This window comes from Daphnia pulicaria, chromosome 4 (assembly GCF_021234035.1).
Source record: "Daphnia pulicaria isolate SC F1-1A chromosome 4, SC_F0-13Bv2, whole genome shotgun sequence".
NCBI classification, from domain to species: domain Eukaryota; kingdom Metazoa; phylum Arthropoda; class Branchiopoda; order Diplostraca; family Daphniidae; genus Daphnia; species Daphnia pulicaria.
This window is the reverse complement of record NC_060916.1, coordinates 2,044,311-2,065,368: the sequence shown is the minus strand read 5'-3', so window position 1 is coordinate 2,065,368 and position 21,058 is coordinate 2,044,311. Positions and strand designations below refer to the sequence as shown.

At 43.1% G+C, this 21,058-nt stretch overlaps 4 protein-coding genes across 8 annotated transcripts in view; 3 read left to right on the top strand and 1 right to left on the bottom strand.

Moving 5' to 3' along the window:
- Positions 1 to 21,058, top strand: part of LOC124336700 — a 580,524-nt gene that overhangs the window by 185,096 nt on the left and 374,370 nt on the right. The window lies entirely within an intron of this gene.
- Positions 14 to 15,327, bottom strand: LOC124336017 (neogenin-like). Of its 5 annotated transcripts, none has more exons than XM_046789579.1 (19): positions 14,825 to 15,327; positions 8,655 to 8,844; positions 8,254 to 8,479; positions 7,501 to 7,623; positions 7,148 to 7,383; positions 6,781 to 7,072; positions 6,570 to 6,696; positions 5,938 to 6,259; positions 5,311 to 5,836; positions 4,911 to 5,235; positions 4,455 to 4,819; positions 4,134 to 4,289; positions 3,903 to 4,065; positions 3,621 to 3,815; positions 3,367 to 3,408; positions 3,045 to 3,218; positions 2,694 to 2,948; positions 2,208 to 2,291; positions 14 to 1,841 (listed from the first exon to the last, which is right to left on the bottom strand). In XM_046789579.1, the coding sequence occupies exons 1-19, from the start codon at positions 14,961 to 14,963 to the stop codon at positions 1,171 to 1,173; spliced, it is 4,611 nt and encodes a 1,536-aa protein (XP_046645535.1). In that variant the 5' UTR covers positions 14,964 to 15,327; the 3' UTR covers positions 14 to 1,170. The 5 variants fall into 5 exon arrangements, with proteins under 5 accessions (XP_046645535.1, XP_046645539.1, XP_046645536.1 ...); XM_046789583.1 differs by having other exon boundaries at positions 5,938 to 6,187; XM_046789580.1 differs by having other exon boundaries at positions 8,655 to 8,841.
- LOC124336377 (TBC1 domain family member 7-like) lies at positions 15,399 to 16,782 on the top strand. The gene is made up of 6 exons (XM_046790156.1): positions 15,399 to 15,640; positions 15,722 to 15,906; positions 15,985 to 16,175; positions 16,246 to 16,341; positions 16,415 to 16,544; positions 16,619 to 16,782. Exons 1-6 carry the CDS (start codon positions 15,451 to 15,453, stop codon positions 16,724 to 16,726), a joined length of 900 nt encoding a protein of 299 aa, XP_046646112.1. The 5' UTR covers positions 15,399 to 15,450; the 3' UTR covers positions 16,727 to 16,782.
- Positions 19,322 to 20,808, top strand: LOC124336382 (C-type lectin domain family 10 member A-like). Its single transcript, XM_046790164.1, has 6 exons — positions 19,322 to 19,516; positions 19,601 to 19,755; positions 19,835 to 19,996; positions 20,055 to 20,144; positions 20,216 to 20,321; positions 20,449 to 20,808. Exons 1-6 carry the CDS (start codon positions 19,435 to 19,437, stop codon positions 20,739 to 20,741), a joined length of 888 nt encoding a protein of 295 aa, XP_046646120.1. The 5' UTR covers positions 19,322 to 19,434; the 3' UTR covers positions 20,742 to 20,808.

Below are 21,058 nucleotides of genomic sequence, written 5' to 3'. Positions count from 1 at the left end.
GTTCCAATCGAAATTGTTTAAAAAGCGGACACTGAGTTATATTACACGACACCCAATTCGACACACCACACAATCTTTAGGTCAATTCGGGAAAGGGGGGGGGGGGGTGGATTCAGTCACTCGCACATCATCATATACTCTTATGTTTAACATCTTACAAATTAAAAAGAGGACACACAAGCGCTCCAGAAAATTGAAACAAGATGAAAAAACAACGGGGAGGAAAAACAAAATGGGACACACAATCGAGTTCAAACTTGTGACACATTCATTCACGCGCTCGTTACAAAAGCTGCACACAAGAATTACGATTTTTGTTATCTTCATTCGAGGAGAGAAAATACTTTTCGAAGGACATTTACTTTTTACCAAAAAAAGTAAATCGATCGACTCCTTTAAATAATTGTTTTACTTCTTTTCTTTTGCTGATTTCTTTAAAAACTTCTCAAATCATCGACTTTGACGATCGATGACATTAGAATTATTATATACCGGTCATCTTTGTTCAAGTTTTTTTTTCTAAAAAGGGGTGGGGCCGGAGAACATACAGTGTGGGAGGAGTCACGAATGAAAACAAAAACGAAGACACACGCGAAAAGACTTCCGAGCCTGAATGAGCATAGAACATGATTGTAAAAATCTTTTCGAAATAATTTTTTTTTGTTGCTTTTCTCAATTCCTTTTCAAACGAAGAAAAGGATGGATGGAGGACTTTCAAAATGATCAAGAAAAGAATGAAGGATGAAGAAATAATAACGCAATTGGTTCATATAAACTAAAATCAACATGAAAACAAAAAAAAAAGGTGAAAAATAAATGAGAGATATGATTGGAGCGCATCATTTCAAAAATAAAAATGCCACTTCGGTTGTGCTGGGAAAAAAAGCCCTTGCTTGAAAGTTAACCAAATAGTTGCCTTCCAAAAAAAAAATCAGGATCGACCATTCAAATTAAAAACAAAAACAGCTGCAGTGTAAAAATTAAAGAGTTACGAGAAATACGAAGATAATCGACAGATGAATTAAATGAATTCAACCGACTGGCCTGGACTTATTTCTCTTCCACTCGATTACCGTCTAAATGGGGCAGTAACAGGAAGAAAGAAACGAAAAAATTGAATTCAGTTTGTTGTTGGTGTTGGCGAGTTACTACTACGAATTATCTTTTTCTTTAGCAGCCGAATTCGTTGGCAGTGATGGCGTTCAAATCCTTCATCAGACCTTCCAAATTGGCCATCTCCTGGTTGAGCTCCTCGGTGCTGTACGAACTTTGAATGATCTTCTCCGGCGATTTGATCAGGTCGTTGGCGCCAGATCGGACGCCTCCGCTGCTGTTGGTTTTATGGAGAGGCGGAGGTGACGTGACTGGGCCGCTCGCCAGGGACTTCTTGTAGGGACTCGACTGCGCCGTCATGGGGTTGACCGACTGGCGGTTGTTGCCGCTGTTTGGCGAGACGATCTTGACGGGCGGAGCCGATTGCGGAGGCGGAGCCGGAACCGTGAAGCTCTTGAGCGGATGACCGAGTTGAGTGTTGCGTTTGGCATCGGCGACGGCCATGAGAGCCGACGACGGAGGTGCCATAGACGGCGGTTGGCCCACCATCATGGCCATATTACCTGGCGGCGGATGGACGAGACTGGAACGGCTGTCATAGCTGCCCTGACTGCCATAAGTCGGCTCTAATGGCGGAGCGCTGACGTCCACCGTCACGTGAGCCCGGCCACCAGCAGAAGGTCCGGCCGACGGGTAAATTCCAGGGCGGGGCGCCGCCGGATAGACGGGCCGGGAGTCGCTGTGTTGATTCAGACTGCCGTTGGGGATCGGTGTCACTGTTGCCACAGCTGTTGGCCCGCGTGAGATAAAAAAAGAGAAGACAAACAAAATAAAAGTTTAGCAATCAACCGGTTCAGTTGCACATAAAAAGTAAATGGGACGACAACGACAACAACAACAACCGGATGAGAAAAATTTTTATGGGAAAATTATGAAAGCAGACAACAGGAAATAAGCAAAAGAAGACAATAAACGTACAGAAATAAAATTAAAGTTGGGAGGGGGAAACAAATAAATAAAAACGTAAGAACTAAATTTGTAAAAATAAAATGGGCTCCAGAAGATTAATGAAACGACCAACAAAAGATAAAACAAAAATAGATAAAAAAAAGGAGGGGTAGAAACTGAAAAATCGGATAACGGTGTATACTCACGTTCGCGGACAGGTTGGGTGGTGGTAGCGACACTAATCAAAAGGCTCTTGGGTTTAATGGGACGCCTGAGTGAGTTGCTACTTCCTGCGTAGGGTTTTTTGTTTATTTTGTGTGTTTGTTTGTGTGTGGGTTGGGCGGGCGGGGTAGTAGGAAAGCGAGTGCGGGTCATCAAGGGGATTTCAGTTGATTTTTTTTAATGCAGAGGTTAAAAAGAAAAAAAAATGCAAAATGATAAATAAATTTAAAAAAAATTAAAAACCAAACAGAAAAATCAAATAATTGCAGAGTTTCAACAGAACCGAGCAAAGCCATGCACAAATTAGATAAAAAATTTAAAATGATTCAAATAAACGAAACCAAAAAAAAAGTAATAATGCCAAAATCAAATGGAAAGCAGATTTCATCTAATGTGAACAAAGTTGACGGAAATGCAGAGAGAAAAAGATCAAAACATCATCGACTGATGGCCGTATCTCCCCGACGTACCTGCATAAGCTGTCACGTAAGCAGCCCGGCGATCGAGCGAGTCGTTGGCTGCCGTGCTGGGGCCACGACCGGCAGTTGATCCGGAGGCCATGCCGTCCAGGGAGTCCAGGTCTTGAGATCGGCGCATGTTGAGAGGTGAGACCGTGTTGACGGAGCCGGAACGGTGCAGGGATTTGTCTAATCCTTTCATCTCCATCTGGTCGTGATGGATCCACAAGTCGGGTGGGTTGTCAGCCTTGCCCAGTTTGCCTGGACCTGGAAAACATTTAAAAAAATAAAAATCGTTAGTAATAGTAGATAACGATAATTTGACACAATCAAAGCCAAAAGAATTCTGGCCAGTTTTATTACCGCCTTTGACGTTCCCTTTGACGTAGCCTTTCTTGGAACGATCCGGAGAGTTGGTCACTCCGGAATCTCTGCGGCGGAAGACAACGACCAGCACGACAATCAGGAGGATGACTATGATACCAGTAGCGATACCCAGGATGATGTACAAAGTCATACTGGATATGCCTCGACTATCTGTTGAGTTGAAAAGGGACGGAGAAAAGAAAATGAAAAATTAAGAAAATTCCGGGTGGATTAAAAGATTTCTATATACTCTAAAAAAAAATGACTTTCAAATCAAATAATAAATGAATGCAGGAATCATGCTGCTAAAGGAATTTACCTCTGCTAACCGGAGTAGCGTCGTGATAAGTCATACCGTTGCCTAAATTTTAAGACCACAGGGTTGGACGGTAAAATAAACAAAACGAGAAAAAAAAGGTTGAATAAAACAAATACTCGGATCATGCCAAACGATAATGAATCAATTGATAAAGACTACTAAAGGGGAAAAATAACAATGAAATGCATCAACAAGCAAAATCAAATAATAAAACAATCAAAACGATTTAAAAAAAGAAATGAGCAATGACGTACTTGGATTGGTGCGGAATTGAATAATGCTGGAGAAAGGGCCGTATCCTTTGTTATTTCTGGCCTGGATTTTGATGAAGTATGCGGTATCTGGTGTCAGGCCTTTGATGGTCGTGGTCATCTTATCCCCGACGACACCTTCAACCACCCAGTCTCGATCACGCTGCGAGCTGTCTGTCGTGTAGAAGATAACGTAACCTGGAGAACAAGATTCATTCATTCGTATCATTTAATAAAATTCCAGCTGTTATACAACAAAAAGAATTAGCCTTCTCCGATTCTTACCGGTAATTTGACCGTTGGGTTGCTTGGGCGGCTGCCAGTTCAAGTTAATGGCCGACGGATTCTCCTCGACCGGAACGACCGTCAGATCGCGTGGCGGCGATGAAGGAGCCGCTTCGAATGTTGTGTTTGGAACCACCAGACTCCAGGGACTTTCTCTACGATTCTATTTGAGATTTAAACAAAAAAAATTAATTAACACCTTTTCAAAATATTTAAAAAAATGATTTTTACCTTGATGACTTTAACGGCGAATTCGAATTGAGTGTTGGGTTTCAAATCGTCCAGCATGCAATTGAGCACTGTCGAGTTCATGTAACGGTAGCGCGGATTGCTCGACGTGTGGCTCGAAGTGTACCTCACGACGTAGTACCGCGAGTCGGCGACAGTCTGAAAAAACAGCAAAGAGAAATTTTCGGTTACATATTTTTGGGGAAAAAGAAAACCGCAAGTTTCCTTTCCCTTTCGACATTACGCCAACAATGAAAATGAAAGTTTCGTCCTTAAAATTCAAAGTTGTTTGGCAATGGCCATTGCAATTTTAAAGTAGTATACCTGACTGCGAGGCAAGGTGGTGTCCGTCCAGTAGAGGACGACGGTGGTCGACGACAACACAATGGCTTTCAATCCGACGGGCGGAATGAGGGGACTGGGCGGCTCGGGGGTCGACTCCTCGCGCGTCCGCACCGTCTCGTAGATGGGCCGCCCGTCTCCCATTTGATTGTAAGCCCTCAAACTGATGACGTACTCTGAATTGGCTTCCAGTTTCTCAATGACGAACGCCCGCTGCTTGCCGTCCACCAGTTTCGAATAAACGTCCGGAATGCCCTTGCCCCAGCCGATCGTGTAACCGCGGACCATGACGTTCTGGTTGCTGGGCGGATTCCACGAAACGCTAATCGAATTCGTCATCGGTCGAGCTGGATGGAGGTAAACCAAAATTGTCACGTTTTAATCATCCGAAATCTGTTTGATGAATGTATCGGCCCGACCCGAGTTATTTATTCATACCTCTCAATGAGCTGGGCGGCTCCGGCACTTGGCTCTCGTCCAGGTCGTTTTCGAAAGTTTCGGCAGTCATCCATTCAGTCATGGGACCGGAACCGTTGACAGTTAGGGCAGAGACACGAACTTGATACTCGGTCCCGCGCACGAGTCCAGTCAGCGTGTAAAGCCGTCGGCTGCCGTCCGTCGTGGCCGTCGACCCGGCGTTGGACGAGCCGGGATTCAAAGGCAAACGTCCACGCCCAGTTTTGGGTTTGTAACGGATCTTGTAGCCGGTGATGATGCCGTTCTGATTCTCCAACGACGGCGGCTCCCAGCGGACAATGACGCTCTGATTTTGAATGAATTAAAAAAACAATTCGATTAAAAATTTGAGCCGGAATTTAAATAAATAAACATTTCATACCGAAGAGCTGGCCGGTTCGACGACGACGTTCTGTGGCGTGTCGGATGGCAGATCGGACCAGGTCCTGGCGGTGGCCTCTTCGGTGCTGGTCCCGGGTCCATTGTCGTTGAAGGCGACGACCCAGACGGAATATTCCGTGTAGGGTTTCAGTCCGTGAATCAAGTGGCTCGTGTGACTCGTCACCACTTCGTGCTCCTCGGCCGAACCCACTTCCATGTAGAATAATTTGTAATTGCGAATGGGCAAGTGTTGTCCGCCGTGAGAAGCTCCTCCACCGGCGGCTGCCAGATCCGGCGACTCCCAGCTGGCCATCAAACTGACGGACGACACCGCCTGGACGCTCAAATTGGCCGGCGCTTGGAGGACGTGCGGCTCGACCAGAGTTTCCACTTCCAGCGAATTGGTGCTGGCTCCGGCTCCGGCTTCATTGAAAGCTGCCACCCGCAGTGAATACTTTTTGCCCGGCTGCAGTCCAGGGACGTTGACCTCTTCCAATCTCGATCGGCTCGTATTCACCACCCGTTCCCTGGGAGATTCAAAGTGAAAATGAAAATTGATTATCTAATCGAGCGGATACACACAAAAAAAGGGCCATTAGACGGGCCAAGTGGTTTGGTTGGTCCCTACCGCTCCGATCCTTCCTGTCGGTAGAAAATGGAGTAGCCAATAATTTGTCCGTTGGTTCTGACGGGCTCCTTCCATCTGAGCGTGACGAAGCGAGACGACACAATCAGGGCTTCCACATCCCTGGGCGCCGATGGCAGTGACGACGTCGACCCGTCGTTATTACCGTCGGGCGTGATCGAACCGTCCGGTTGGCTGGACTCGGACGTCTGGTCGGGTGGTGGCGGCACAGCAGCGGCTGCCTCGCGTGTCCCTGAGTCGGCAGTAGGAGATGTAGCCGTCGTCAAATCCATGCCAGGGTTAGCCGACGTGCCGTTGTCGTAATCTTATCATCATCATCATGCCCACGGCAATCATCGCCACAATTGCATGCCACATGGAGAAAGAGAGAGAACAAGGTGGGTGGGAAAGGTGGACGGACACAAGGGGGAAATCAATTCAAAAAGAAAAAAGAAAAAAACAAATGTCAAAACATTGATCATGCAACACAAATAAAAAGGGCCGGCTCTCACGTTAATGGCCGGTTTTGGACAGAACACATAAAACAAAATGTGATAAATCATGCGGAATCTTTTGGTTGGGACGACGGACAGTTGAATGGGACGACGGAAGGGAAAATCAATTCATTTTCGTACCTGATGAATAGATGGTCAAACTGGCGGCGGCCTGGACGTTGCCGGCCGGGTTGGAGCCGATGCATTGGTAGATACCAAAGTCGGAGGCCACCAGACCTAAAATCTTCAAATTATTTCCGTTGATAATCTGCAATTGAAATGGAAAGAAAATTGGTTGAAGAATTCGAGGAAAGAATTAGATGATTCATTATTCAAATTTGTTTTGTTTTACCTGGAAATATTCGCTTTCGATGATTAGTTCTCCATTTTTGGTCCACTGGACGGTGGGTTCTGGCCGTCCGTAAAGTTGGCACTCGAGTTCGGCGTCATCCTTTTCGTGGGAGGTTGTGCTGCGCGGGCGGGTGATGTAGCGCGGAGGCACTTGAACTTCCAGCTGGGCCGTCACGTCGACCGAGTCTTCCGTGTTCTCCGCCCGGCACTGGTACACGCCCACATCCTCCTCCGTCACGGCATCAATCTGCAAACTGCCAGAGCCCACGCTCTTGAATCGGCTGCCCAAATGACTGGACCAAACCAAAAAAGTAAACAAAAATGTTGCTGGAATTATTCGAATTAAAACAAATAAAAGTTTGACTTACTCTAAATCGATGGTGGTTCCGTCTTTGAGCCAGGTGATATCCGGGCGAGGATGACCGTTGGCCGCGCATTCCAGCGTGACCCGAGTGCCTTCGATGGCCACCGTGGTCCTGGGAACGGCCAGGAAGTTGGGCGCTTCCGGCTTGCCGCCCTCTTCCAGCTCAGAGTGGACATTGAGTTTGGCTTCGGCGCTGATGCGGTGCTTGTCCACGTTGGACACATTGCACCGGTAATAGCCCTAGAGCATTCATCATCGCGTGAGTCATTAGCAATTGATTTATTCCCATAAATAAATCAAATAACCAACACACAAAAACCGAAAATCCTCCGCAACCAAAGTTGGTTAATTTATTACCTGATCAGAAAGTTGGACTTGTTCCAGTTCCAAGGCTCCTGAAGGCAGCACAATCATCCTAGCCGGATCTAAATTTAGGGGTAGATCGTCTTTCAACCAACGGACGTGAGCAGCTGGCGTCGCCTGTACACGATGGGGAAAAAAATAAATAAAACAAAACGAAAAAAATTATAAAATAAACCATCCATCAGTCTCATTTGTGCGTGTGTATGTTCGCTACGCCAAACGCGAGAAAGAGAGAGAGAACGTTCATTCCAACAAACAAAAAGCCGGGCAAGATGCCCGGATATGCCGCCTGACATTTTTCTTTTTTTTTTTCTCCCAGCTGAGCTGGAAATGATTTTCTTTTTCTCTTAACACCGCGTGAAACAAAAAAGTCAAATGTTACACTCTGTGGCATTCAGTCGCCCTCATCATCGTCACCTTTTTTTCTAGTCTTCCATCCTCTTTTATTCTAATAGTCTAACCCGTCCATCCGCTCTCTCTTATCTCATAAGAAAAAACAAAAACAAAAATGGAATGGCTGAGCTAATTGGTCCAGCCCTTTTTTCTCCTCTTCCCAATTTTTGATTTTATTTATTTTCTTTCGGGAATGGAACGTTTAAACGCGGGACAGAAGATAAGATTCTCTCTCTCTCGTTTGTTTGCTTCTTTTTCTGTTTTTATATAAATAAACAAATGATAAAGAATGCTATAAGAAAGGGGCGTGGATTGATGACTTTTAGAAACTGGGAAATAATTTGTTAGATATACCATGACCAAACAGTTGAAACGGGCCGTGTCGCCGACACGGACGGCCACGTCTTTGGGCTCCAGTTCAAATCTGGGCAACGAAGCGATTTGCAATTTGGCTGCCCGGCTGATGATGGTGCCCACCGACGGTCTGGTGGCCGAGCATTGATAGAGTCCCTCGTCCGGTCGCTCATTACGACTGTGCTGGACGCTGGTGAAAGACAAGGAGCCGTTGGCCAGCACCGATCTGTGGAAAAAAAGAAAGTAAATGAACACGTCTAATTTATTTTTGGGTCACAGGGGAGGAAAAGAAAAAAAATAAATTCCGTCAAGTCGACGGGCCGTGTTTAATTGCGGACGAGGCCGAAAATAAATTTCAGAAATTGGTTAAATTGTTAAATAAGAAAGAGGAAGAAAAATACCTCCTGTTTTCTCCGTTGAGACTGAGAAGGACCCCGTCTCGTTTCCATTCGATGAACGGGGCCGGGCCGGCCTCCTCCATGTCGCGAAGCCAGCCAGCTGGAACACCGCAGTCGATGACAACCGAGGAATTTTTACTCACGACCGCGTCCTGCGGTTCGGCCGTAAACACCAGATCCTCATCGCCAGCTGCTGATGAGGACAGATAAGAGAACGAAAAGGTTAAAGGCGCCAAAAATTTCAAATTCAAACTAACAAACTCGCGGGGGAAAATTAAATTCCTCCCGGACCAAGGACAAGGGGTTGTTGCTGTTCTTGGTACACAAAAGAGGACAAGTTTCTGTTGCGATTCAATCAACACCCACTCCTGCAAGCCATACTGCTCAGAGCAGATCCCATTCCAATCGCTGACAGAGTTTTAGGAAACAGCTGGCCACACGCAAAACAAACAAACGAGCTCCCAGCTGTTTCTCTCCGGACCTCTACAAAATCCCTCTCCAAAAGTTCACTCGTATCGAACGGACCAACTACTTTACGGAGAATTCCCATTTAATCCGCCAATCAAATCCCCTGGCCAACGAGAAATCAAATCAAAAACAAAAATAGCAAAACAAAGTTACGTCTTCTCGGGTGACTCGCCAACTTCGCATCGACATCACAAGTTTGGGTCCAACTTGGCCGGTCGTTGCGGTCCCAGTCGTAAAAAAAAGGACCAAACTTTGAGAGCCCAGTAGGTTGATAGGTTGATGTGTGTGTGTGTGGGTTTGATGGATTAGTTGCTAGTCCCTTCTCATATAGTCATTGGTTCTGTCTGTGTGTCTTATTTGTGCTGGCCTGGACGAAATAGGACACTGGAACTGTACAACTCGAACCCCCAATTGGCTTCCTTGTTAAGGGACAGTTGAGTAAGTCGAGAAGGGAGAACTGGACGCAAACAAGGACGACACTGGGTCCCAGACCCGAAATGTTTGCATTTCCCATTTTCTCTCTGCTCAGTTGACACAAGTGAAACAAACTTTTTGGCAGGGTCCAATCCCTTAAGGGGAGAAACTCTCAAATGGACTATAGTCTCTTCTTCGGAAGGAAAAACTCAACAACCAAAAGTTATTTTATTTTTATTTTTCCTCGTCTACCAAATCGATGAGTTAACTACCCACCCGCTGGAATCGACCAAATAAAAAAACAATATCTTTTGGCCTTTGTTAGCACTAATGAGCTGCTTCTGCTTAGACGATTCCACCAGGTGGGAGTTTTCTTCTTCTTCTTTTTTATCCATTTTGGGTTGTTTCACGCTCGGCGTGACTGGCAACGAATGCGGAACACGAGGAGTCTCCCGTGAATCGATTGGGGACGGAAGAAGAAAAGCAGCAACAACAACAACAACAAACAACAAATAAAAATCTAACGAGTTGAGAAAAAAGAAAAAAAAAAAGGATTCCCAAACTGACAATGCACCGAAAAAGGGGTTGGTTCTAATCAAGAAAAGAAAACTGGCCGTGTTCCAGGACGAACAACAACTACAACCACACATTGTACCTACACAAACCGCCCTGGCCTCGTTCCAGCCACCCTCTCACCTTGCCTCAATTCGGTTTCGTTCGTTCATTGAGAGCAACGAGCAACGATCGTGACATTTCATTTCCTCCGATTGTTTCGTTAGTTGGTGGGGGGGGGGGGGGGGGGGGGGACTAGAGTTTCTTAACGAAGAAAGAAAAAAGGCAAAGACGGACGCATCCGCAATGTGTGCGTGGGCGGCGGACGAGAATATATAAATACAGATCCATTAAGTCTCTTTCCTTTCCTTCCAGCGGAGTGGTGGACGGCACTCTCGTGATATCCCGGAAGGAACGCCCTTCCACGTGCACGTCTACAAGACTAAACACGACTAATGGGTATACACACAGACAGACAACAACAACTTCTTCTTCTCTTTCTTTCTTTTGGGTTTTGTTGTGTTATTCATAAGAATGCGCCCTTTTACTCCACATCCGGACGGAAGGAAACGGGAAAAAGGAGGAGTCGAAAACACACAACTCAACCGAGGAAAAAACTACACAATGGCCATCATCAGACGAGGCAAACTTTTGTTGGTCGTGAGGGGGGTGTGAAACGACGTGTTCCAGCGCAGTCGACATTTTCATCCCTTATCTTTATTCTTTCTTTTTTCAAAAATAAATATGAACTCAACATTTTTTGAACGTCCATGTTTGCCAGCTCGTTTTCAAACTTCCCCTCTACAAAACGAAAAGTTTATCGGTGAGGTTTTCGACTTGGAGAAGAACTCGGTACTACGTTAAGTGCTACTAAATCTACTACCCGACGGTCTGAGCAGCTGTCATGAAACGAGGGGGGAGTTTGTACACACTATATAGACCATCTGCTTCTATTGGATAAGGTTCTTTTTTCTCTCTCTCTCTCGGTGTGTGTGTGTTCGAAAGTGACACGCTCGCAATCATTTTCTCGGCTTGGAGTTGTCACGCCCGAGCGAAATCAAATCAAAAATTTTGTTCCAACCCAAAAACGGTGAAACAAAAGGGGCCACAGCCATTCATTGGCTGCTCGCATCTGTCCATCTCTCCGTTTCACCAACAAGGTCAGAGTTCTTTCCACACACACAGACAGACCGACTCCGCACAGTTTGTTAAGTTTATAAACAGCCATGCGTGACAAGCAGCCCGAAATACACGCGCATTCACACAAGATACAGAGGAGAGAGAGACCAGTCGAAAAGAAGAGGGAGATAATAAGTTGCACTTCAAAAAGGGACGACCCCCTCTTCTTTCTTTTTCCAGCAGTTTCCCTTTGGAACAATCGGAGAAGAGAGAGAAACTGGAACTTTGGCATCTGGTCGATTCGGAACATTTTCAAGAGAGGGGGGGGGAGAGATGGGGAGAGTTAGGATGGACATGGTTGTTTGGTCCGTTCTGTCAAACAGTGATGGACGGTCGGCGATGGGAAATCGATAAAAATCCCTCGGAAAAAGAAAAAAAAAACTTTTGCCCAAAATAAGAAGAAGAAGAAGAGGAGAGATTAAGTCGGGAGTCTGCCGAAACAGACTCGAGACATTTGTTGATCCAACTGTTGTTGACGTCCGCATTTATCTTCGGGCCCTGGCGCAACAACACAACAACCACGGGGCGAGAGCCTTGTGTTCTTGTCCGTCCCTATTGGACGTTTCCTTATTTTCATTCCGATGGCGGATTTGGTGTCTTGATACGATGAAATCGATTCATCTTTTGTAAGAGAAATAGACAAAAAACTCTTCTTCTTCTTTCTTTCGATCTATCCATTCGCCTTGTTTCAGGTAGAAAAAAGGGAGAAAAGAAACGAAAAGGTAGACAATGGGAGAAGGGGTTGATGAACGTAGCCTCGGGGGGAATCCAACAAAGAAGAAGGAAGGTTCTTTTTCTATTCTAAAAATTTTCTTCTTTTTCTTCTTTCTCCCCTAACGTTTGGGTTTTCTTGTGTCTACAATGCGAGAGAGAAGCGCACGCCCGGAAGAATCCAGGGGAATAATAATAATAAAAGTTCTTTTCTTCCTCCTAGCAAAATAAAGAAAACACACATGACCAAATAAACACACACACACACACGCATTCTCTCTGTGCATTTGCATTTCTCTCTCTGTGTTCAACTAGGCAGCAGCAGAGAGTCTCCCTTTCACGACACCCAAATGATGTTGGTTGGCTGGCTGGAAAGACAAGAAATGCGTCTGTGATTTCTCCAACATGTTGGGTGTGTCATTTCGAAACAAATTCACGGTCGTCCGCGTTGCACGCGAGTCGACCGTAGAAAAAACCTTAAACAAAAATTGGACTCGACGCCAATCAATTTTAAATGAGCTAAGAAACTCGTTTTTTTAAATATTTTTTAACACGCACGCAGGGAGAAGAATAAGAAAGTTTTAATCTTTTTTAATTCTGTATCTTTTTTATAGCTGGTTCTTCTACCTTTTCAGGGGGAGGAGGAGGGAAATGGCGGCGAATCCTTAGAGACTCTTTTTTTACCTTTTTTGTTTTAAAATAATGTTTCCGATGGGTTCGAGGGGTTGCAGCCTCTTTTGGGAGGAAGAAACAATGAATCCTAATGAATCTGTCCACCTTCCCCCTATGGAAATAAGAAGACTTTAAACTTACTTTTAACCCCCCATGTACTAGTATACACTATCTACCTACCAGGTTTCTTTTCGTTTTTAATTACCTGCGAGATGAACACGGGTCTTTTGGGTTGGAAACAAAAAAGATGAGCTCAACCTTTTTTTTCTTTCCAAGGGGGTTTATATACACAGTAAATATAGGTATATTTCCCTGGTGCCATTAAAAGAAGATTTGGTTTCTTCTTCCCTCTCTTTTTTTCTTTTTGTTCTCAAGTTGTTAACTTTGTGTGTGTAAAACAATGGAGAGAATAGAATACCAATCTGTTTTAGTTGGGGGGAAACAGCTCTCTACGTGAGTACGTGGATATAAAAAAGTTCCAAGTTGTCGTGTCTGGCTGGAAACGACACACGTCATAATAACAACAACAGTAGGTCATTCTGGATTATCGCCTTATCTCATTATCCAGCAGGAGGGACCAATTGCGTTACAAGTTGGAAGCTAGCGGGGGCTCTGTATCATCGGACACGTTCTATTTCTCCCTCAACCGATTGACGGAGTAGTAGTCCATGATAGCACACGCAAAGTTACCGAGGCCAGCCAAATAAATAGGGCGAGAGTGGGGTGTGTCGAAGTAATAAACTACAACTTACATACCCATCCGGTTCTCTCTCTCTCTCTCTCTCGCTAGTCTTCCCCCCTCCTTACCAGGGTTTAAAATTTGCCTGTAAGAACGACAACTTTCCCTCCGTTTTTCATGAATATATATAACGTTTTTATTTTTTCTTCAAAGCGGCGCGCGTTAGTTCAAGTTTCTTTGGAGGGAGCTCAAAAGAGAAGAAAAAAATGGTTGGAACCTGTTTCTTTTTTTACTTTTTAAGTTTTCCGAGTTGGACAGCATTTCGGGTTTCTCTCGAAACCTTTCAAAACTTGTACACAAAAAAGGAATATTGATGGCCGATGGATAATAACAAAAAAAGGCATCCGTCGAATCGGGTTTTCCATGTCAGATAACCCCAGAAATAATAAATTTGAACAAAAGCGATCGACGTTCACTCAAAAGTCGATAGTTGTGAGTGAATGAATGAACGGAACGAATCAAGAAGATGGAAGAGGCTCCGGATGCGGGAGCCCTGGTAAAATAAAAATTCTGTCCAAAACGAAATCCTCTTTTTTCTCTCTTTCTATACAGTCCTAATCCGCCCGGATTATTAAATGAGAAGACCAAAGAGAAGACTTGTCAATCATTTCCCATGGAAAAATAAAATGGTTGGCTCTTCCCCCCTTCCAAGTTTCCAGTGAACCCGCATATTGTCCTGTTTAAGACACCCCACTGTGCTAGGGTATAGTCGAAAAAAGGGCAGACACACACACAAAGTCTCTTTGTTTTAACAGTCGGAAAAGAAGCTCTGGTATAGAATCTTTCTGACAGCCAACTGCTAAAAAAAGAAAACTCTCATTCCAATCAAGAGCCATAAAAATACTTTGGACCACCCCACCGCCGATTCGGAGGACACGAAATCTATTCCAATGGAGACAAGTTTGTCATCGACATGTTTGCGCCCTCATCTTCATTATCATTCTAGTGTGTGTGTGTTTTTATTTTGTTATATTCCAAAGTCCCACCGATTCGACTGTGTTGTTTTTCTAGCCAACATGCGATACAAGAGAGGCTACTGCTACGCTTTTCTGTTGATTTTTACGACTTTTTCGACTGGTAACGATCTATAACAAAACAGGGGGGACATGAGAAAAACCGAATACGTCGTCTGTTTCTCTCTCGATGGACAAATAAGGAAACTCGACAATCTCTTTCGACTGTAGGCCGATGGAAATCGAATCGATCGATGCATCTTCTTCTTTTTCACAGCCCCTGGTTCTCTAGGGTTGGAATGTTGAGGAACTAACCCCGTAAGCGATTTATTCTGTCAAGAGGAACGGAGAACAAACCCAACCAGATTTCCAACTAGACTATTTGGTGGATATTCAACAGGCCTCTCTTTATTTTTTGAACGATTTCCAATGAATATCTTTCTTTGGTTTTAAGTAGCAGGCAAGGAAACAGAAATATCACACACCTGCTTGGCTGGAGCAATATCCAATGTCTTGGCAACAGACAAGGACGACGAGGATGGCAATCCAATAAACACGAGGCCGCAGGGAAGAATAACTTGGACGGTTCAACCATCGTAAACTTGGTAAACGCCAGCCCATCATGTCGTTTTTTTTTTCTTTTGGTCAACTTCTCTCTTCTTTTTATTTGGCGAAACGACACACACACATACATACACGCACGCACACACACAACACGTAAAAGACTCTGACGTTTATGAGAAGAGAGTCATGGTTCGACTGTTGGGTTAAACATAAACTACTCTCCTCAACTACAAGTTTGAGCTAAGCTGCGACAACACTTGGCGAGGATGAAAAGGTATCACATGTACACGGAAATTAGTTTGACTGCACTTGGACCTGGTATGTAGATGCACATTCGTCACCAACTCGCGTCTGAATGATCCGAATCAACAAAGGTCCTGCGATCGACTGGCCATCGCCATTGATAGCGTCCATGATGCCGTTCCCCCTTTTAGGGTGGTTGACAGTTGCGAGGACATCTAGCGGTAGAATATTGAAGCTCGGCAGTCAACAAACAGACGAACTTGGGGGCGACCGTATTGCTTTTGTGTTTTTGTCCCAGCACACAATGGCAACAGATGAGCGTAATTTTCGCTCCTATTATTACGAAAAAGTGGGATTTCGTGGCGTCGAGGAAAAGAAATCGCTAGAGATCCTGCTCAAAGATAAGCCGCTCGATGTGATCAAATTAAAGCAGTTCTGTTTACGCTTCCCGGTACCTGCACTACACCGCAACAAAGTCTGGAAAATCCTCCTAGGTATTTTTTGAGAAACTCTTACGTGGGAGTTAATCGTTTGATTGGGAAAGATTGAAATTAATTTTCTTCCAATCCTTGGAGGCGTGTTGTCTGCATACACAGACAGCCATCAGTGGATCTGGGAGCAGAGGCAAATACAATTCAGCGACCTGACTCATGCCCTTGATGTGATGGGCCACACCACAGCAGCCTCACAGCCCTCAGAGAAGTTACTTCTTGTCTGGCTGCTAGAAAACCGGTGCCTGCATTATGATTACATCATGCAGGTATCTCGAGCTAAATCCTGGGGGTTCTGGCAATATTTCACAAGAGGTTGTTTAATGACCATTTTCACTTTGTTTCAGCTTCAAAGACCAGATCATCTGAAGAAACTTGCCATTCTTGAAACCTGTTTGAAGCTCTTTGATAGAGAAGTGGATGCCTATTGGTTGGCAAAAGGATTCTTTCACTTCTCCACCAAATTCATCCAGGGGCATGTCAAATTCAAAGAGTTGCTGAAGATGAAATTGGAAATAGAAGATTCAGATTTATATAAGTATAACTACTGCTGTGTTATTTATATTAATTTTAAATATCTAACTTCAATTGCTGTGTGAAAATCACAGACATGTGATTGGTCTTGGAGCTATGGAAAGCCTTCCACTGGAATATTGGTTTGGCCAATGTTTTGCTGGTTACATAGCTGAAACTTCTCTAGTCAGGTATAATTAACATACTACTCTTTGTTAACACAATTAGTGCTTTTAATGTGCTCATCGCCCTTTTATTGTTTAGAATCTGGGATAAATTACTTGGTGGTTCAACCCAAATCATAGTCTTTCTTGCTGTGGCTTTAATCTTACATTTCCGGCATTCTATTTTGGCTTGCAAAAACAATGAGGAAATAAATCAGTGCGTCAGTAAGGTATAATCTCTTTTATTTCATCTATTTGACGTTTGAATTAACTATGAAATAACATGCGATTGCTTTTTTCCTAGGTGACAAAGGAAACGTCCGAAATTGTTGTTAACGAAGCAATTGAATTGTGGCAAGAACATGGCGGTCCGATCGGCTTAACAATTACTGATCTACCCAAACAAAAATGAAATATATTTATCACTTGGTGACTTTGTCGACTAAATAAAGCCAAATTTATTATGAATTTTTTTTTTCGGAATGTATACTTTTTATCTATTTTCAAACAATGGTGTAGGTGTTTTGACAAGACAATTCCAGTACTGAATAGTGCTCACAAATGCATATTGTATTAGAATACAATAAAGAAACGTGAAATAAACGAGGAATCGCTGGCCACTCGAGTGCGGTTTCCTATACGTCCATTTAACAAAGAGGCATGCTCAGATTATCTCAAATTTCGCCGTGTTACGATTTTCCAGTTCCACTATTGGATTCCAACTATTAAATTAAACAACTTTCGTGATTTGAGATTGATTCGGACCGATGAGAATGAAGACGCAGGTCGCAGGTGGAAGTGATAAATTGAAAAGCCTTATGAATTATTAATGAAATGTAATTTTTATTTTCTATGATGATTGGTTTCGTGCAGATTTATTAAGACTCCAGGCGCATCGACTGACCATTTAGTTTGCCCGTGTTCAAATGGGCGAATAATGCGTCGATTAATTTTGAAGCAGGATAACCATATAAGTCACTACAGAACCTGTCAACTGGTTGATAATTACCAAAAAAGCAACAGCGTTACTTAATTCAAATAAAAATTAACAGGAAAAAACTCACTGCTGGAATGAGATGGACCCCAACATTGAACAGTCCAGCAGCCGACAAGCGAACGCGGCCTTTATCAATTTGCATCAAAATACTCATCACCTGAAAGGTTTCAATGTTAGTGCAAATCCATAGATTACGTTTGTGTTAAAAACTATAGTGAAACGGACCGCAATTTTTTCGGCCGACGTTCTGGCAAATCTGGAAATCGACATTCTAATCAATCGCTCGCGTACTAGATGGACCTAAAATAGAAGAAGAATATCCGGCTAAAAATGTGTTATACATTAAAACTATTCGAGAAATAGAAATCGGATTTCATAATGACCTGAGTGACGGGCATATCTGCGGCGAAGAGTAGGACCAATATTCGTATCCATTCCGTGAAGAAATGAAAAGGAAATACTAAACTGTAGTTCTGCAACACGTTATTGCCATGAACGAAATAATACACGAAGATAAAGGCTGCGTTGATGACCGAGACAAATTTAGTTGTCAGTAAAATCAAGACAGGAAAAGAGAAAATGTGATTCAATTCTGACGAAGCACGACAGAGGCAATGAAAAATCTTTGCGTTGTGTCTCAAGATTTTTAAATTTTCCGTCCTATAATTTGGATAATCACTGCTGAATTTGAGGGTATTTATTTGATTTCAATTTATGTGTATAGTTATCGTAAGGTCTGGTACCAGTTCAAATGTTCATGATTATGATCCGCTTCAGAATCCAACAAAACCATTTGCATGAAATGTGAGATTATGTAATTGCAGATGTGTATGAATAAAAAAATGCATTCAAATATCGTCGCAGTCATCATCAGAATCAGGAGTATTGCAGCCGTTCCTATAAAAGCGGTCGGATTCTCTAGAACCCAGGATGGTACTAGTGGCATCACTGCGAGCACCCCGCTTACAATCTGCGTAAACAAATGGCAAATGAAAGAGTTAGGATTTGACGATTCAGACTCTTTGCCTATACTAACCGTCACGAGGATAAGAATAAAGCCGATAATAATTCGGGTCTTGAGCGAGCTCTTGTGCTGCGCAATGAATTCCTCTCCGAAAAGCCTCTCGACTTCTTGGACGGCCTCGATTGCCCTCTGCAGCCGACGGTAGCGCAACACGATCCAGCGGGAAAATAATAATTGTACCAGTGAGGAAATTGAATCGACCGCGGACAGAATTTTAATGGTGATGGGTAAACTTTGATCGGTTGAGATGTCGTCCTGTTTACTGACTGAAAAGTATCTCGCGAAGCAAACAATGGCGATTTGTAAAGCCAAAATAAATAGGAACCACCTGGCGACACGATGCTTGAAAGAGAAAGTGAATCTTGAAAATGTGTTGGTCATTGAATTGTTTTCTATCGCGTAAGGAATCATCCCGCACGCCTGACAGAGATTAACGAACGGTCGGATTTGTTCGAATACCGACATGATGGGGAAACCGAATTTCCTATCCCACTAAAGAAAATGCATCTAATAGGTTTAATAACTGGAGGAACATTGATGAGAAGAATTGTGTTGAGTGTTGAAGCTTGACAATTGTGTGTATTATTATAGATGTAACCATGGGGATATGTATGGTAACATAGTAAATATAATTACTATAAAAGGTCCCACATGTTACTATGTAGCCTTTATACATACGCATGAATACTTTCTGTGTTAAGAAATAATTATTTTCTCGTAATGGCTTATTGTTAATTTCCCGTTACTTACTTAATTTCAACTCTCAAACTTTTTGTTTCAAATTCCTAATCGCTTATATTCATTTGCATGAATTTGTTTCTTCTCTTTTTCTGGTGGCTTCTTTTTTTTTACTTCACGTGATTACAATCGACCTAAATAGTCCATCGATCAATTTATCAAGCGCTTTGGTGAGTTTGTTTTTCTTATCGATTCGAAATCAAACCACCGACAACCACCTCAGTTTTGAAAGCATCGTCGAAGATAAGTTCTGTAAACACACGGCCTCCTAAAATTAATTTCATTTAAGATATTCGGTATAAAAAGGACGGCCTCTAAGAGAACAAAATTCAGAACTTATTTTCTTTCTCTCGTGAGCAAAATGACGACCCGCTGTTCGGCTCTCAGCTTTCTCATTCTTTCTCTGTTGAGCTCAACTTATGGCAGCGCCATTGAGCCTCGAGGTACCATCGAATTTGTTTTCCCGTTAAACAATTACGTCAGTAAATTTGGCGAGCTAAAAGATTGACAAACACCTTTTATTTTAGCGTGTGGAGGTTTTTTGTACGTTGGAGACGAAGACGTGATCGAGGCCCCGTTCCAAGAAAATTGCGAGTGGCAAATTCAAACGGACGAAAAACATGTCCTCGCATTTTCCCTGGTCCACGGTGGAGATTTCGCGGCAGCGCAAGAATTCTTTTCCGTCAGTATTTGAATATGCCGCCAAAAATATTTTTCAAATTATTCTAATAATTGCTTCCCTCCTTATTCTATGCGCACAGATTCATGACGGACTTGACGTAATCCAATTGGAAAATCAAATACATCACAAAGTTGGTCTTACAAGCGGCGAATTAATCACCACGGTTTACACCAGCAGTTCGGAGGTCGAAATACGTTTCAAGAAGACACCTGCTTCACCTCTAAAGCTCAAAATTCAAAAGGTATAATTGTTTTTCAAATATGTGACCGTATACTTTAATTTAATCTAGATTTTCACAGGCTGTCGATTGCCCCTTTAACTTGGGATCAGAGAGCCAATGCGGTCGAATCACCGATGAAACTTCCTGTTACTGTGCAACATTCACCAAAGTATTTGCCAATTAAATGTTTCAATCATTTCTTTGTATAACGCAGCCTAATTTTTTAAACGTGTGCGATAGAGAGGCCAGGGCAACCACACGACATACTGCTCAGATAACAACATGAAGTTGGTGTCCATCGAAGATAACAACGAGGAAAATACCATTTATCTCGCTTGGGGTACATGTAAGTATACAGCATATACATACAAGACAAATTTTAACTTTTAAAAAGTATACTATAATAGACAGAAATTGTCGAGGAAATTGTAAAAAGAATTTTTTTTTCTTGACTTTATATATAATTTATATAGTGGTCAACTTTTGGACTTCTGGCACCTATAACAAAACTACGGGAATTTGGACTTGGTCGAGCACGATGGCCAACCTGTACCCTGGCTACACCGACTGGGCTCCCTTCGAACCCAATAACACTCTGGTTGATGGAAACTGCCTGACGATCAAAAACGGCTGGTACGATGACCCTTGCGCTAATCTGTACGACGCCATTTGTGAATCACATCCAGAGGACTTCATTGACACGACTACAGAACTATATTATACTAGTACTGAAGATGGAGTTAGTCCTACTTCCGACGCTCTATAAGTGCGTAACATCTACAGTCTGAATGCCATACAGAAAAGCTGAATACAAATAAATTCCTACAAGATAATTGCATGAAATAGGGTCCTTGTCATTTTTTGTATTACTTCCGATAACCCCCTTTTCACACCAAAATCATAATAATAATTCAAAATGAAAAATTAAGGAGTGTGCAAGGAAACAACAAAATGTTCCAGCGCTTATCTATAAAATGGGCTACTTATTTTCACTGGGCTATTTGAAGTGTGGTTATCCATAAGTTATTTTAGAACATACATCCTTGTCACTTTTGCACAGTTCCTTTCATATGATGACTGCCT

What these genes read in the sequence shown, in the direction of transcription:
- LOC124336382 (XM_046790164.1), top strand. Translation starts at nt 19,435, where the DNA reads ATGACGACCCGCTGTTCGGCTCTCAGCTTTCTCATTCTTTCTCTGTTG. An exon ending in CAGCGCAAGAATTCTTTTCC is followed by an intron (nt 19,756 to 19,834) that starts GTCAGTATTTGA and finishes CTATGCGCACAG; the next exon opens with ATTCATGACGGACTTGACGT. An exon ending in TTATCTCGCTTGGGGTACAT is followed by an intron (nt 20,322 to 20,448) that starts GTAAGTATACAG and finishes TAATTTATATAG; the next exon opens with TGGTCAACTTTTGGACTTCT.
- LOC124336377 (XM_046790156.1), top strand. Translation starts at nt 15,451, where the DNA reads ATGGCAACAGATGAGCGTAATTTTCGCTCCTATTATTACGAAAAAGTG. An exon ending in GCTGAAACTTCTCTAGTCAG is followed by an intron (nt 16,342 to 16,414) that starts GTATAATTAACA and finishes TTTATTGTTTAG; the next exon opens with AATCTGGGATAAATTACTTG. An exon ending in TAAATCAGTGCGTCAGTAAG is followed by an intron (nt 16,545 to 16,618) that starts GTATAATCTCTT and finishes CTTTTTTCCTAG; the next exon opens with GTGACAAAGGAAACGTCCGA.
- LOC124336017 (XM_046789579.1), bottom strand. Translation starts at nt 14,963, where the DNA reads ATGATGGGCTGGCGTTTACCAAGTTTACGATGGTTGAACCGTCCAAGT. An exon ending in CAAAGGGAACGTCAAAGGCG is followed by an intron (nt 2,949 to 3,044) that starts GTAATAAAACTG and finishes AATGTTTTCCAG; the next exon opens with GTCCAGGCAAACTGGGCAAG. An exon ending in TTACGTGACAGCTTATGCAG is followed by an intron (nt 2,292 to 2,693) that starts GTACGTCGGGGA and finishes AACCCTACGCAG; the next exon opens with GAAGTAGCAACTCACTCAGG.